This window comes from Rhynchophorus ferrugineus, unplaced genomic scaffold (genome assembly GCF_030347505.1).
Source record: "Rhynchophorus ferrugineus isolate W39M unplaced genomic scaffold, kcgeb_rfMv2 rfM10, whole genome shotgun sequence".
Classification (NCBI taxonomy): domain Eukaryota; kingdom Metazoa; phylum Arthropoda; class Insecta; order Coleoptera; family Curculionidae; genus Rhynchophorus; species Rhynchophorus ferrugineus.
Window position 1 is genome coordinate 14,642,362 of NW_027472589.1, and position 17,499 is coordinate 14,659,860.

General features: G+C 31.7%; 3 protein-coding genes across 14 annotated transcripts in view; 1 reads left to right on the forward strand and 2 right to left on the reverse strand.

Annotated features, from left to right (window-relative positions):
* The window catches only part of babo (TGF-beta receptor type-1 babo), a 33,801-nt gene extending 26,408 nt beyond the window's left edge, over positions 1-7,393 (reverse strand). For 3 of the 10 annotated variants that reach the window (XM_076416616.1, XM_076416614.1, XM_076416612.1), the window contains exons 1-2: positions 6,982-7,361; positions 6,644-6,770 (exon numbers count right to left, since the gene is read on the reverse strand). In XM_076416616.1, the coding sequence (XP_076272731.1) occupies positions 6,644-6,770; positions 6,982-7,045 (191 nt within the window). In that variant the 5' untranslated portion in view covers positions 7,046-7,361. Of the gene's footprint in view, positions 1-1,397; positions 1,547-6,643; positions 6,777-6,981 lie in introns of those variants that run through there. The other 7 variants (XM_076416610.1, XM_076416615.1, XM_076416613.1 and 4 more) reach the window with 6 other exon arrangements.
* Positions 7,394-7,569: 176 nt separating this feature from the next.
* Paip1 (Poly(A) binding protein interacting protein 1) lies at positions 7,570-10,056 on the forward strand. 2 transcript variants are annotated; one of them, XM_076416624.1, is made up of 6 exons: positions 7,570-7,991; positions 8,041-8,247; positions 8,300-8,572; positions 8,629-8,807; positions 8,873-9,004; positions 9,719-10,056. In XM_076416624.1, the coding sequence occupies exons 1-6, from the start codon at positions 7,701-7,703 to the stop codon at positions 9,819-9,821; spliced, it is 1,185 nt and encodes a 394-aa protein (XP_076272739.1). In that variant the 5' UTR covers positions 7,570-7,700; the 3' UTR covers positions 9,822-10,056. The 2 variants fall into 2 exon arrangements, with proteins under 2 accessions (XP_076272739.1, XP_076272740.1); XM_076416625.1 differs by having other exon boundaries at positions 8,876-9,004.
* A 60-nt stretch (positions 10,057-10,116) lies between these two features.
* Positions 10,117-17,020, reverse strand: LOC143204135 (leukocyte receptor cluster member 8). 2 transcript variants are annotated; one of them, XM_076416597.1, is made up of 8 exons: positions 16,957-17,020; positions 15,885-16,633; positions 15,459-15,826; positions 15,169-15,396; positions 12,802-13,072; positions 12,543-12,741; positions 12,275-12,482; positions 10,117-10,742 (listed from the first exon to the last, which is right to left on the reverse strand). In XM_076416597.1, exons 2-8 carry the CDS (start codon positions 16,623-16,625, stop codon positions 10,580-10,582), a joined length of 2,178 nt encoding a protein of 725 aa, XP_076272712.1. In that variant the 5' UTR covers positions 16,626-16,633; positions 16,957-17,020; the 3' UTR covers positions 10,117-10,579. The 2 variants fall into 2 exon arrangements, with proteins under 2 accessions (XP_076272712.1, XP_076272711.1); XM_076416596.1 differs by having other exon boundaries at positions 16,783-16,996.
* Between the last annotated feature and the right edge of the window lie 479 nt (positions 17,021-17,499).

A 17,499-nucleotide genomic window follows, 5' to 3' on the forward strand; every position in this document is an offset into this window, starting at 1 on the left:
CACCCTCCTTAGGCTCCCACCCATGGCTTGGCCGAGCAGCACTTCAACTCTTACGAAGAAGTCACAAAAAGGTAAAGAAATTTTCAACGAAAAATCAATAACAAAACGATGGTGGATACTTTTAATTAAAAACGTTCTATCAATTTCCCAAATTAAAAAAAAACTTAAACTTTTTGTACATCTTATATAATTGAAATTTGCTTTAACAAAATACAAATTTTGAAAAAGTGAATTAGGTTTTCCCGCACTTAATATATTGAACTACGAGTTATTTTTCCCCATACTTAATATTTACGTAAAATGTTTAAATGGAACACCACAAACCTGTTATAACTAATTATAAGAATGGATGCACCATCAGAATTAATACAACATACGATTATTTATCTCTGAGTCTCGACACGTGTGTTCAAATAAAAACGTCATCAGAGAAAAACCTCGTTTCTTGCATGTCTTAAGTACTATTTACGTGTTACTATTATCTGACAATACAATATCCTGTAATAAAAAACAAAGTTTTGGTATAGCCAGTAACGGACGGGGGGACTTAGAAAGGAATAAAATAGGTAAAGGGCATGGTCGGTACGAATCGCATTAAAAAAAAACTAGATAAGAGCAATTCTATAAATAAGAGAACCCGAAGAAATAACAAGTACAATGGCGGTCGTATCTTCTCGTTATTCAAAACACAACGGAGAAGGTCAAAATGTTCATAAACACGTTGCGTAACCGATCGACAACTCATAATAATCGTAACGCGAGAGACTACCTTTAGAACCCGTCCGAAAACTAGAAAAATCGACGTGTGCTCGAAAACAAAAGAAAATCCAAAAGTCAACGGGGCGAGCGAAAAAAAAATCCGCATTCACACTCGGTTCTCGTCCGGTTGAACTTCAGAATTGCAGAACAACTATCACGGGAATATGAATAAATATCTAAATGAAAATTATGCCTTGTTTGTGGTCGATCGGTTCTGAGAAATATCATATTTGCAATAATATCGATTTCGAGAACGATTCTACAGGACAGTGTAGTTTAGAAAAAAAAAACGTCTTTCCGGGCGCGATGTTATATATAATTAGTAACGGTAGAGATTGGTATTAGTAGAGTTACTGTGAGAATTAAGCAACAAGAATCTACGCTCGAAAAACAAAATCAAAATCAAAAAAAAAAGAAAAAAAAACTGAAAAAAAATTCAATCATAGCTTTCGTTATTGACGCCATCTTTGTGACGTTCGGAAGACGTCAGCGCCCTCAGAACATCCAAAGTAGCGGGAGCGAATGTTAGTATTTAGTTGGTTAATGTTTTCAAAGAAACGGGACAAGTTGGACTCATTAAAAAAAAAACACTTTGGAATGGGGGGCTGTGGTTGGCGGGCACACTCTTCTTCCGTTACCTTGACTCTGCGCTAAGGACTCCTGGTCCTGGAATTGGTCGATGATGATTTGTGCGTTGCAATAGTCCGCGGCCCAACAGCAACGGGCCTCTTTCGACTCGCAACCCCTATGATGTTCGGGGGGTAAAAAGTTCTTCCGGTCTAGGCATCTTTAAACCAACCAATCAATTCGCTGCATTTATGTGGAACTTTTCATACAAAATACGTAACAATACATATGTCTAAACGATTCATTAATTGCCTAATTAAAACACTGATCAATTGATAAATCCGGGAATATATCTTTATCTCTGTGAACAAGATATCCTATATAATTGGCTCTTTTAGTTATGTTTTTATTTGTTTACTAGTTTGTTATGTATAGTTGTGAAACTTTTATGAAATTCATAGAAAAATAACAAAACACTAGTGTTTTATTAGTAATGGAGAAAATTATTAAAAATTATAGCGAACCTGAGACAGCAAGTTGAGTTTATAAATATGTGTTAATCCCAGTATCTGTTAATATAGTCTATTCAAAGTTATTTTGTACAAACGTTATCTAAATTTGAGACGTCAAAACGTCGCAATGTTTGACATACAACAAAATTCTAATCTACATAAAATAACTGAACAAAAATGTTATCAAATATCATTTGTTTTAACATTATAGTACATCTAAAAACTACAGGTAACTATACAGCCACAATATTTTATAGGTTAGAGTTCTAACTTCTTATCACTATTGCTTTCAAAAATTTTGTATACATCTGACAACTGGACGACTTTGACAGGCTCATTCGTTTACGTGTTCGGAATAATCAGACAACATTGTGTCTCGTTTTAACTAGAATAAAATGAGAAGGAAAATATTGCCTGATGCTGAAACGAATTTACAAACTGGGGCAGGTAATACATTAAACATCTTGATAACGTATGTATAAAAAAACCTTGAATATGCTCTATATTATATACTATTCGTATAAAATTCATTCCAAAATCTAACTAAAATTAAAATATGAATAAATATTATAATATATTCTAGATGTCGCAACACCAACAAAATTGCCAGGATAGGCTAATATTCGAAGCTCACATAATGACAGATAATGTTAAATGTAATTTTAGTCATTACAATTCTATTTGCTTTTCGTTTTTAGCTGAAGAATGCATATAGCCCTTCCAATAAAACAGCCAATGCACGCCGCCATCCATGTCTCCTAACTAGAATAAAATGAGAAGGAAAATATTGTCTGATTCTAAAACGAATTTACAAATTGCGGCAGGCAATACATTAACGAATGAAGGAATAACGATATAACGATTAACGAATGAGCCTGTCAAAGTCGTCTGGTTGTCAGACGTATGCAAAATTCCTCAAAGCAATAGTGGTAAGAGGTTATAACTCTAACCTATAAACTATTGTGGCTGCATAATTAACTGTAATTTTCAGATGTACTATAATGTTAAAATAAATTGTATTTGATAACATTTTATTTAGATTAAAATTTTGTTGTATGCCAAAGCCAAACTGCACTTTTTAGTTGTGCAACAATGCGACTTTTTGACGTCATAAATTTAAATGACGTATGTACAAAATAACTTTGAATAGACTATATTATTCTATGACTTGAATCATTTCTCGTTCTTCAAGACGAATTATATGGGTATAATCGAATACGTGGTGACGTTGGACATATATCAATATTAGTGTTATTGTTCCTTGTGGTTACTAAAAAAATGTTGTGTAAGCATGTACATTTGATAACAATAGATAAGGAATGGCTACTGACACAGCCCATAATGTACATAGTTGTACAGTACATGGATACTAAATATTACTGGTAGATAAAAAAAATATGAAGTTCCAACAGAAGAGTCCAGACGTACAGGTATATTTAGAGTTCATTGGTCATGTGAAAAAACCAAATGCTAAGGAAATACGTCAATAATATATGAACATACATAATTGAATATATCGATGCTGCTACTTCGATATTGAAATACACCATTGAAAATTGAAAAATACCATTGAAATACATATTTACCTTATTTTATTTTTAATATCACTGTTAAAATCTTTTATTTATATTATTTTAAGTTAATTAGTGAAAAAGAAAAGCATATTAGCAAATTCGAACAACTTATTATAAGTATCTATTGATTGATGTAAACAATAAAAACGTCAAACATAATCAAACGAAATTGAAGTTATTCCCTTTATTTAAGTGCGCATGCGCTCAACTAGCCAATCACATACTACATCTTGTTCACCTATAGTCTGTCACATCATTCGACATGGCTGTATATTTTTGAATACAGCATCTCTGACCTGAACGATACAAAATAAGCCAGAAATTATTCAAACAACAACGTGTTATAAATTAGCTTTATAGGTGCCTTATTACCATAAAACAAAAACAAGGCATCAGATTACGTTTTATAAAAATAAGCCGCGTATTTTAAATTTCAAATCGGCAGCATCACCAGCTTTGACCGTGAAGATTGTATAAAACATCTACGTTACTTATTAAATTTCCACTTTCGTATATATCTACTAAGACTATGAATCAATTTTGAGGGATTTACGATATATATGATTAAAATATGTTCAATTTTGTAACCGCATTCGTGCTAAAGCCCTCTCATTAAGATTTATTTAGAAATCCTAATAATTTCCCCTCGAATTATTATTAAGAACAAATGCTACTTGTCCGAAATTTTAGTTTTCCTTCTGAATTCAAAGAAAATAATTGCCGAAATGTATTCAATGTTAAGCAAATGGTGATTTTTTTACCACTATTAAAAATCTGCTAAAAGTATGTATCTACCTAAACTATGCGATGATCAACTACAGAATATCTTGGAAATATCATCTACTGTATATATTTTGTCCTATCGAAAGTGAGTAATCTCATTCGAGATTTTAACTTGTCACAAAAGATGGAATATCTGGGGCAAACGATATAGCAATGGAGCTTCCTGTAGAATGAAAAGACGTGGCTTGATTGGTAGCTAAATTGATCCAACCACCTGATAGTTGATTTTGCACAACAATCGCACTTTAAATCCCATATTCCTTGAAACAAAAAAAAATCATGTTTTATATCCCCAAAATGAGATGTAATCAAAATTATATTTTTTTAACATTCCAAACTGCTCTTAATCTTTAAATTAGTAACAAATGTCACGCCACATTATCATTTGTATGAGAAAAACTTCCACTGATATAAATACACCCCAAAATGAGCTGAGATGCTGCGTCTTCGACTTTGACATGCTTCCAGAAAGGCGGAAAAAAGTATCCGCTAGACATGGGAATACATTGAAAAATTAATAATCTATATACAAATATTTGCAATTAAAAACCCAGCATTCATTTTCTATGAATTCGGATAAAACACTAAAATTTTGACTTCGATCATGGCCTATCACGGAAACCAATCAAAGCTCCTATCGCAAAGATATTAAAAAAACAACCTTAATTTCCCCTATTGATAATTCCCACGGTTTATCGTTAAATTCCTTAGATTTACTATAGATTTCCTTTTCCATAGATTTAGATTTACTATGTACGTACTTTTTTTGGGTTAAAAATCACCATTTTATTTTATCAAGACCAACAGGAACTCAAATGTTTGCTAAATTGTATGCATAATAACTTTATTAGTGACGTAATAAGAAAAAAATTCCTGCCAATAATTTTCAGTGTCACATCAAGTATTCCTTTTTCAATAAAGTATTTTTAAGTTTTTTTACGTCAATGAAATAAATGAAGAAAACGTTCTAGAAAATACTCGAAAATCCTAATTATTGGAGATTAATTTCAAGTGTTTATGTTTGTTGTTAAATTCGAAAGTATTTATACCTTTCATTGATAAGGAACAATTTTCTTAGGAATAGATGTCAATTTCGAACAGATTTTTTTTAATTTGGTAATTTATTAACTATCCAATATCTTCAATTATGAGAAACTCATTTATAAATCTTATATTTTCATTTTCCTATATCAATTTCAATAGATCATCATCATGTAAAAGGATTTTTCATATGGATTCATAGGATTTTATTGAAAAACCCTGTATGTATATATATATGTATTATGGAAACAAAACAACAAAATCTTAATTTAATTTAGTAAGTAATTAAAATATATTAACCGAAGAACTATTTACGTTCCCCATAAAGCTTAATTTATTGCATTAATATAGTGTCAGTTGAACCCAACAGCCCGATTTAGAATTAGATTTTTTTATTTTGAAACTATTAAATAATTTAGCTATGGCGATGAATTAATAAAATCCAAATATACAAAACGCACATTACGAAATATATTTAGGGTAAAATTTGTTTAATTTCAATGAAATTATCTATCTTACAGTACAAACAACATATTGATATTGTACATAACAATATTATTTTAAATTAAACACGTTCTGATTTTGTCCTAAACATATTATTCATAAAACAATTGAGCAACAATGACACAACTATTTATCAAGTGGACATACTTCCCCTATTTTTCCTTACCATTAGTTTTTATTTAAAAATTAAAAGAATAAAATGCCTATTAATTCAATTTTTGGTACTCCACAATTACAGCTTTCACTAATATGTAAATATTTTAAAACTGATCAACAATTTGCTATTATTATTAAAGAACAGCTAAGTGAAAATATGTGTAAGATGATAGATGCTTTTGATTTCTAAATCATTGTGAGGGTAAAACAAACGCAGTGGATAGAAACAAATTTCAAGGATTATAGACAGGATATTTAGGGTAACTGGCATACCAATTCAATAAAAGGAACATGAAATGTTTCCTATTCGAGAACAAATTCAGCTATAATGGATCATAAGCTACATTATTAGTAGTTATTAACTGATAAAACAGCAATAACAAATATTTCAAGTACTTTGTTTACAAAAATATTACATGTATTTTTAAACAACATGTGAGGTAATTATTAGATAGATTAAAATATTTCATTAATCTTGATAATGTAACGAATTAATAACAATAATTCAATATATTAAAATGCAAGAATTATATATATATATATATATATATATATATATATATATATATATATATATATATATATATATATATATATATATATATGTATGGGGGTCAACATTATCATGATTAATCTGCTGTCTTACTATTTATTTGGTTTCTTTATACATTAATAACAAAACCAATCAATATATGTTTTTTTTTAATCTAAAAACAAGTAGTATAAACCTATAATTAAAGCACTTACCTATAATTATATATAAGCTTGTCAGAATTTTTCTTTCTTTGCACTGATGTAAAACAATATCCATCTGTGGAACAAGTATAATTGTCATCTTTACATAAATCACATTTGCATAATAATGACCATACTCCTACAAACAAAAATATATTTTTTTGAGGATTGTAATATATGTTTAACATTTGATCGAAGACATTAAGTTAGTTTGTATTGAAAAAAATTATTTTATTACTATATAATATGTACTCATATAATAATAGATGTTTTTATGTCAAATCCTAGAAAATTAAAGTGTAATTACGAGACTATTAATATAATTGAAAAAAATTGACTAAATAACTTACCAATAACATGAAGACATATAATAGATAAAAAGAACCAGACGATAGAAGAGTTGATGTGTAACATTATGATTTTTATGTATAAATTTTAGAAAAGAGACCCTTTTCCTACTTTCGACGTTCACATGCAGAAATATTTCATGTTTTCAAACGAGGAAACAAAACATTCCTTTAGACGTCACATAAACCTATTCTGCACTTCAAATTTTACATATTTCACTTATTTAAATGACAACAAAACTCTACAAACCAGACAATTTATATGCCATCACATTTTCAGAAATAAAAATAAATATCTGATAATAAAACTCACTAAAAGACGTAAGTTATATCAGTGAAAAATGTCAACCATGTCAAGTCTTAACTTCATATTACGCACCTTTACTCGAGAGGGCGCTAATGATGACAAAAAAATTAATTATACCATAGAAGTATCAAATTAATGTGCCTATTTTAAATAGTTTAATGAAATTTATGTTTTAATTACTAGAGGTTAAATTTAATTTGTTTTTTTTTTGATAAAATAAAGTAGACTTTGAATGAGAAGATCTAATATTTTATTTATAGCTCTATTTTTATTCATAACCTAGAATCTTTGACACATCACAAATGTCCGCTTTCTAAGGATTTTGCGCCGTTGTAGAATTATTGTTGTGTTTGCGTTCGTGGATATGTACTCTGTAATAAGTTACATTTAAAATAGTTAATCACATGTCGTAAATATGGGCGATAAACCGTATTCCGCTACCCCTTTGTGGCACAAATCTGAAGTTCAAGAATCATTAAGATTGCCTAACGCAAGAACAGATACAAACAATCAACAGACGGGCGCTTCTTCCAGTCAAACAATTAAATTTAATGTTTTACAATCGGACTTAAAACCAGATGCTCCAGAATTCATACCGCGAGCTAACAGAAATGGATCTGATCAAATGGCACACCATAACCCAAAACCTATAAAAAATACTGCACAGAATAGACTCAGCAAACTACGGAACGAAATTAGCCATGAGGTATCACATAGTTCACTTGTATTTATATATTATTGTATATCTGTTGTAGTTTACAATTTCAAATACTCAAAATGAGTCATCCCAAAGTACAGATTATGACTCTGTAGATATGATGAGACTTAAACAGATCATTTCTTCCCTTACAAACTATCCAGGACAGTTTGATGATTTACTTATAATATTTATGGAGACAATTTATCCATATTTTAATGATATTATTGCTATGTCAGATATAACACAACTTTTAGTTAATGAGGTAACATTATTTACTTTTGCTTAATTTGCACATTTTTACACCAATTTTACAGGCAATTATTTGTCCAAATTTTCGTTATACTGGAGCAAGGCTTTGTTGGTATGTTGAACAACGATGTCCAGAATTCAGAGCAGATCTTCATTTAAAATGTAAAAAAGCTCTTCAAGAAAATCCAAGACAACAAAATGTTGTACTGTTCATTGCAGAACTGTATATACATTTACCCCATGATAGTGTCTATGGAGCTTTACTCATAGAATCTTTTCAGAAATTATTAATATCTAGAGGCGAAGACAATATCAAATGTGTCTGCCAAGCTTTAAAAGTAACATTATTTTTATGAAACAATTTTTTAAATACTAGATATAAAATTTTTTATAGTTGACTGGTTTTTCCTTGGAAGAAAATAACAAACAAGCTTTAGATGAGCTATTTTTGAAACTAAGATCTCTAAAAAATTCTATGAATGATGGTTCAGCACTAATATTACTTAATTCTGTGCTAAATCTAAGAGAATCAAACTGGGGTAGGGGACCAATGGAGTCATCGCAAAGTTCTGAGTGAGTTAACATGTACAAAATGCATTCAAAGGTACAATTAATGTATCAATACTTAAAATTTATAGCAGTTCTTCAGAATTTGATCAAGACTATGAAGAAATGGTTAAAGGAATCTTATATGAAACAAATGGTGAAATATTAACTAACGAGGAAAATGAATTTTTGGCCGTACATGCGACTAACGGTGAATTTTTGAGGTATATTCTTAATATTTTTAGTAACTTGTTAAATGATACAATCATAATTCACTATTGGGTACAACTAACGTGACCACCTATTTTTATTTGATTTGTCACTGATTTAACATAGAAAAAATTCAACAGATGTACTTCAATACAGACAAGACATACTCAATAGTTATATGAAGTTGAGATGGTTAGTTTGGAAGTAAGTCCAAATATCATCTGTTTTACACTTATTTTATTTTTTACATACTGCGTCTGTATTTTTTTTGCGAATTTAACCAGTGGGGAAGGAAAAAAATGTATTATTTTTAAGTACCAAATTATCTTGACGATGGATCACTTTTCTTCATAAACCTTTATTGCAGACACGTTTTGTTCCTTGATTTTTAATACAGCTTGATGAAGAGTACTTTCCTATATTTGCTTAAAATATTGTGTATAATTCAGGCAGGGATTTTTTCAATATATTTTTTTTTAAACTTGTAGGGCTTTACTTATGATGCTTAACACAGCTTACAAACTTTACTAATTTAATAGTTTCGGAGGTTCTTTGTTTATTTAACTACAAAACTCTTTCAAAGACTACTCGGAATAAATTTATCAACTGGATAACAATCTCCACTTCTTAGCAAGTTCACTTGGTCTATCTCCGCAAAAGGAGGATGTATGGTCATGTTAGGTACAACCTAAAAAATCTGTATTACAAAGCCACTTAATGATTTACAGTGACGATGACGACGATCCTGATGCTCTTTGTAATCCAGAACCCGAAATGGACGAAGAGATTCAGGCAGCTTTTGAGAAATTCGTCAAATTGAGCAAAGGCTAACGATCTCGACTGCTTCTCACCAGCATCTCGTATGAGTTTTATCATCCGTGTTTATAATTTATTACTTTTCTTGAATAGAAAATATAAAAATATAAACGTATTTTTAGATACTCGTTAGGATTTTTTTTTGTATGTTTATTACTATGAGTTTGTAGTTTACATTGCGTTGGAATACAATTATATAGAAAATTGATTAGTAAGTTTACAGCGCACGAAAAATATATTGTTTAAAGTATTTGGTCGTTTGATTTAGAAACAAAACACGGTGGTCGGGGTCCTAAAATAAATAAAATCCTTTAAATGTTCATTGTTTATTAAGACCTATTAGGTATACTTTAATTAATTAATCATTACATAATATTTATGTATATAACTTTCTCCTAGTACTTTTTAATATAAAAACAAACATCCTTGTAGCTTCGACCCAGGAAAGACGTAGTCCTGTCCAATTTAATATCAACGAGATTCCTTGTTGAAGAACGAAACGTGTAAACCAATTAATACATTCCTATTAGCAGGTAGGAAATGATAACGAGACCAATATCAGACGAACTGGTTCACCATTGGACCGTTTAAAATCGACGAGAATCACCTTAAGAACTATCACTAGCCTTTGAAGAAAAACATTTTCTCGTAGAAAAAACCGCCCGTTGCCCCCGCTTGGAGACGAATCATCCCCCCGCTATCATTCGGGGAAGGGATTTTGCGGGGTTGGCACTGGTTTACGACAAAGCACTACACATACATACACTTCTTGCTCAGAAGTTACCCAGAGAGCTCATACTGTTTTTGCAATCGATAAATTTCCGGCCCTCGTCCGTAAACACCAAGCCGAAGGGATCTAAGAACTCGACACACTCCTCCACTGTTTTGAAAGCGAACTCTTTCGTTAGGAATTCCACATTGATCGTCTGCCGATAGCTAAACACAAAAAAATTGGGTTAATGTTAATGGGGTCCCTTGACGGGTTCGAGGGTGCTCTTTATATACATCGATTATTTCTGTCGGTTACCGGAATTTTAAAAAGTAATCGATGTTTATCCAGGCACGTCGTGTTTTTAATAAGATTTTCTAAAATAGTACTACAATTACTGATTATACGCAAAAATTATTCACTTAGTGTTTTAACTTTGTTAAAAAAGAAATACAGTAATCAACATATCCATAATGTTAAAAATCTTTCAATCTCTTAACAGTGCTTTTGCACATAGTTCTAAAAAATACGTTTAATATTATGCAAAAGAAAATATCCACTATATGGGACAATATATTTGATATCAGTGGTTTAGTGTTGAATCATCCTTTATAATAACACAGCCTACTTTGTTTCTATAGATGAGTAACTTCCCTATTTATGTATTAATCAAGTGCTACTAAAAAAATTATACAAATGAGATATCAGGGAGCTTGGAAAGAATTGGCAGAATATAGACATATAAGATTTATTCACTTCGTTAGTTTTTAGAGGAAGGCGTTATGTATATACTCTATACATCGGATCTAACGTCCTAATTATGTCTGAAGTAATAACGTGGAATAGATGTTATGTTACAATCAAGGCTAATATTAGACTTCGCCAATTATTACGGTACCAAGACTTGTTCATTGTTATCGTCTGATCTCTAAGCTTCAAATATTCGAAATATCCGATTCCCATGCTTAAAGCAGATTATGTTTTCGAAGTCGTATTAGAAATGCGATAATCAGTCTAGACTCGAGGGGTATCCAGAGATGCAGATGTAATGGTTTGGACGTTTGTTGAATAAAGTGAACGAATTTCTACATACTTTTTAGGTGTAAGATGCAGAAAATTTAAAAACACAGATATAATCGATAAAGAGCTATCTGAAAAACAGAAAATATAATGATACTATCGAATGGGAGTGACCTGAAAGATTTAGGAAAAAGTATTCAAAGTCCTAAGGCACCCACAGCAATGGTTTAAAAGTAGACATTTTTTCCGTGCGCAGGCTATGAATTAATGATGATGGTCAATGTGATAAAGTGAACTAAATAGTTTGTGATCTGTTGGATGAATATAAAGTGGCGAAGAAATGAACTATTTTTTATATAAATATCGACTCTGATTCTTCAAGTAGCTACGAATAAGAACACAAAAATCTTTTTTCTCCAATATACTTTCTTTACATATCTTGAGAATTTGGTGTTTTTATTTACGAAAATGAGTTGGTCCAATCCTAGACTATCTGTTAGAAAAGAGCAAAAACCAATGTACGCGCTGTAAAAACAATTATGAAAGGTCGGTGATTTTCACATTATCGTAACAAATGTAGTACTATCGACATGAAAGTATCGTTTTAATTAAAGTAAATCAAATACATACGCGTCAGATACCTGAAAGAGAGACGTAAAATTTCTTGGATATATAGTAACAAAAACCGTTTCGAGTCAAAATGTGACCTGTCCCCGCGGTCCGGACAGCATGAACTTACCTTTTAATAATGCATTTAAGATAGGCTTTGCGTTCCCGCTCGATGAACCAATCGATTAAGAACCCGGCCATGAGGGGCGCCGTAAGGTATAAACTGAAAAATTTGTGGAAATTTCCCGATCCCCATGCGGACCGGACTTTTAACGCGAACGAAATCGACGAATCTAATTTATCCTCTTTCGGTAGCGATTTTAAAATCGTCATTATATCTGAAACAAAAAAACCGTTCGAGTTAGATCGGAGGGACTGTGGGTATATAGGGGGCTTACCGAGAGTATTCTTGGTGAAGATGAAGTAGAGGATACGATACGCGACGAATTCATTACGATTTTGACCACCGATGTCGTTATAAAGCGCTTTTAATTGAGTTTGGCACTGATTGAACTCTTCGTGATCGCCTTTCTCCAAAGCAATACGAGCATGAGTCTCATACACTTGCACCGTAAACTCATTCCTAATACCCTGAACCTAGAAGATAAGACGGTTCAAATTTAACTTTGTTAAGACAATAATAAATGCAGAATTTACCGTCAAGTCCTGCCGAATACTCTTCAGCTGGTCGCAGGCGTAGTAATAATCCTGTTTCTCCAACCACTTCTCTTTGATATTGGCAAGGGAACGGCGCAAGACCTCAACTGGACGGACATCGCTTGCTTCTGGCGCTTTGGTTAACCGCAGGAACGATTTCTCAATGTCCTGGCAGGTGCCAATAATATGCACGCCCGTCCAATCCAGGTCGTTGCTGTTCGACTCCCCCAAGTCTATTTTATAGCGGATTACCGCACCATTACCTCCATTCCTAAAATTAATAGCAACAATTAAAACATTATCATGTGTAACAACTTAAATATAAGTGCGCATTTGTACTCATCAGGCAGATAGAATTTTTTGCTATGTCATATATTTCTTTATTTATAAATTGATCTAAGAGCAGAAAATGTAGATTTGTTTTGTCCTTCACGCATAAGAAACATGTTGGACTTCCATCTACTTTACTTATAATATCCTAAAGTGATATAATAGTTTCGAACAATTTGTGGATAGGCGCTTAAGTGAGATAAAAATTCTGTAAAAAATACTGAATAGAATAACATTTTTGTTCGTTACATATTGTTTTTTTAATATTTGGGCTGTTCCACGGTAGCGTCTTAGGACCTCTCCTGTATCAGCTCTACACTGCTGACATTCTAACAACAAAAAAATAACACTACATTTGCTGACGACACAATTATTATGGCAAGATATATCTCTGCCTAGGGCAATAGAAAAAGTGCAAGTGGCAGTCAACAAAATCTACAAATGGACGAAAGATTGGAAAATTCAACTAATAGCTCCAAATCTGTCCACGTTAATTTTACATTGCGTCGAAATAATAAAAACTTAATTATATCTTATTAAACTATGGTAGGTCGGGGACTTTTCAATTGACTTGTTAATTTATCAAGATCCAAATATAGCTGGGACTAGCAGACACAAAATTATCGATATATGGTCGACTCAGAATAGGGAACACTGTAAAATGATGTGAATCTTTTGAAGGATTATCATCTTTCACAATGCAAGGAATGTAATACAACTTTATCTATCAAACGCCTTTTGGTGGAGTGTAATAGATTCATAGTATAGAGACAATAATTTAACATTAGTAGCGACCTGTAGGTTTTTTCGAAACGAAAAATTTGCAACCATAACCATACCAACTGTAGCGCAAAAAGATATATTTGAACATATTGGACGAAAAAAAGTAATTTTTCTACGCTCTTACTATACTTTATACTACTTACTATACTTCTCTGTTTCCTTATTATAGCACCTTTGGTGATATTAATAAAATGGGAACGCAGTTCTGATGATCAAGAAAATCCACCTTTTGGGATAAAAAAATTATTTGCATAAAAATTATAGGAAACCCACAATCCATATACACGCGGAAAAGTGTGTTTCATTAAGGTTAGAAAGTTATAAAAAATATTTTTACAAAAAAAAAATTGAACCGACTTAAAATGGAAAAAAAATAATCAAACTTAGACTTTTAACACAAAAAAAAACTTTTTAAAATAAAATATCTATGTAATAATGCCCAGTTATATACAAAAACTTTTAATGAGTTCCTTAATTATTTTTTGAAGTGGGTTCAATTTTTTTTGTAAAAATATTTTATTTTGCTCTTTTTAGTGTTAGATATTTACTCAATAAATTACGTAGATATTTTATTAAGTATTATAATGGATAGCTCAAGTAAAAGTACAGCCCGTATGAGGAAAAATAGGAATGAAGAAACAATTATTGAAAATAAGGATTGTTTCAGGCATTGGGGCCCGCTACTTAATGTAGGTGATTTAACAAAAGTTCCAACTAGACTAGAAAAAAGAAAGTAGCTGCTCTGAATGGAGTCGAACCCGCAGCCTCCGTGAGCTTAATGTTCTAACTACTACACCATAGAAACAGTTGCCTACCATGTTTTGCCCAAAGACCAAATCTGTAATAGGAAAACCTTCAGCCGATACTAAAATTGCCATTCCAATCTAATCTAATTTAACACAGTTTGAAATTTTATTCGAGTAAAAAGTTTATTGAAAAACCTTATTGCTTTATCTCATTTTGTTATCTTTAAAGATAAAAAATTAAAAGCACTCTAGTTAAAAAACTCAGCTGTGTAACAAATTGTATGATAATAAATTGTGAATTATTTGTCTGTATAAGGTATCCACTCTTCTATATATGGTGCCTATCAAACAAGAGAGAGGTTTATATACCTATATATTTGTAATTTATATACATTTCTTAGAATATAAAAAATAAATTAAGTAATCATCAAAATATACAGCGAATGTATTATGTCAAAAAATTCCTCTGATGAGTACAAGTGCGTGCTTACCTTAACAGAATACTTACTTAGCATTATTAAATCGTGCAGCTCTTTGTTGAAGCACTTCACTGTTCTCTTCGACGTCTTGCCCGAACGACTGATAGAAACTGGCCTTCTTCTCCTTCATTTTCTGCTTCTTGTTCAGTTTGTTGTTTGGCTTACCTTTTTGCGGTCCCAAACGATCAGCTAATTTATTTTTTTTGCCAATTTTCGTAGGTGTTTTGTAATCTTCATTGCTGGAATCACTCGATGAACTAAAATACAAAATAATCTTTCATAAAATCAATTGAACTTTTACTACATCAGGAAAACTAACCTTGATTTCTTATGTCTTCTCGGCGATCTACTTCTGCTGCGACTCCTACTACGACTCAGACTTCTGCCTCTACGCGGACTTCTCGATTTAGACCTGGAACTGTTGGAATCCTTGTCTCTGAAAGTATTCCTACCACCTAATCTAGCGCCTAAAGCTGCCGAAATACCCTTTTTGGGTGCATTTTGGAATTGTGCTAATATCCCAGTACTGATTTTTGCCTGGCCTGTAAATTTGGGTACTTGAACAGCTTGTTGCCTAGCTGCTTGGGTCTCTGAATGGATACTTGGTAAGGGTTCTAGTGACCAATCTTTATGCAATTGACCAGATTGATATGCTGCTGTAATTTTGCCTTTCAAGATAATCTCAACCTAAATTATTCAAATATTTAATTTATGTATCCTCATATTAATTCACTCTATAGCATACCTGATTCTTATCAATTGTAGTTTTACACTTGGAATAACAATTGTGTACATAATCTTTTAAACTTTGGGGCCAATCATCAGCAGGATTTTCACCATTCTGTAGAGTCCTTTGTGTTGGAAGAGGTGGTGCTGGAGCTTTATTCTGTTCCTCCTGCATTGGTACATCTTTGGGTAAACTAGGGAGTGGAGGATTCTCTGGAGGCAAAGGAGGTAAAATTTCAGGTGGCGGCTCTGGTTTAGGTATACTATTTAAATCCTCTGGAGGAGGTAATGGAGGGGCATTAAAATTATTTGTAAACTGAGACATGAAATTCTGATTATTTTGATTGTTCCTATTTTTCTTTCGCTTTTTCTTAGCAGCCCCACTATTTGGTGAACCAGTAGCCATACTATTCTGATTAATTAACCTCTTTCCATTAATCTGGAATCTAATTGGTTTATTTCCATAAGGAGCAACACCTCGTGGACTCATTTGATTATTTGTACCATTAGGAGGTAGAGGTGGTTGAATTTTGTTATAATATGGATAAACCCAGGATTCGAAAGGGTGCACATATGGAGCATTATAGCTATTTAGACAGTAATTCCAGTTGATTCGGGACCAAGCATTATTTTGATTCTGTGTATTCTCTGGGATAGTTGGTGGCATTAGGGGCAATGGTGGAGCATCATCAGGTGGCAGAGGTGGAGGAGAAATTCCAGGAGGAGGCGGGATCGATGCTAAATCCGTTCCTTCATTCATGACTGTACCTAAAATAGGCACCAAGCATTGTATTACCTATAGATTTGTACATATATTGTAAATAAAATAACAATAATCATTAAAAGATATATGAAGCGTAAAATCCGAAAATAACACTACAATGTATAAGCGAAAATTGTCGCCATATTGATCATACCTAGAATTTGGAAAAAATATATTGTCTATGAGGGCTAAAGCTGTAAAGAAAACTCGATGAAACGACAATTCACAAAACACAATGAAAAAACTAATCAACTATAAAAAATAGACGATAGTCTTTAGGGCTTTCAGATAAAAACTGACACAACTGCAAAACGAAAATGGACCATACCGAAATTCAAGATGGCGGTTTCTCTGTTATTTCATTGGATAATAATCATTTATAAATAGGTAGTATAAGCTAAATTCAGCCATTGTATTACTGGTTATATAAATTGTAAATCTAAATATTTTCTAGATATAGAAATATATTATCTGAATGTTTAAAAGAATATAATCTGGAATTATGTTTATCTAAAGATATGTATTAACTAAAATAATTATGACTAAGTGGTCAATACAAATTTAGTAATCAGTATTTACACAGTATATACTTATTATATAGTATATATAGTATATATTTGTAATAAAGCTGAGTAATATAATTATATTAAAATGTATATATTAGTAAGACGTACGCAAGTAAGAGTTATTATTCACTTTGTCTTCTTTTGAGGAGTGAAATATTTTTACTAATAATAGTATGCAAATCTAATTTTAAACGTTTATAATCGGTTTATCGGTAATTAAAAATACCTTATAAATTTCTTCACTTGACCTGATACTGTATCATGATAATGCTTAGTTTCCATGTATTTTTCAATGCCTAGCGCAT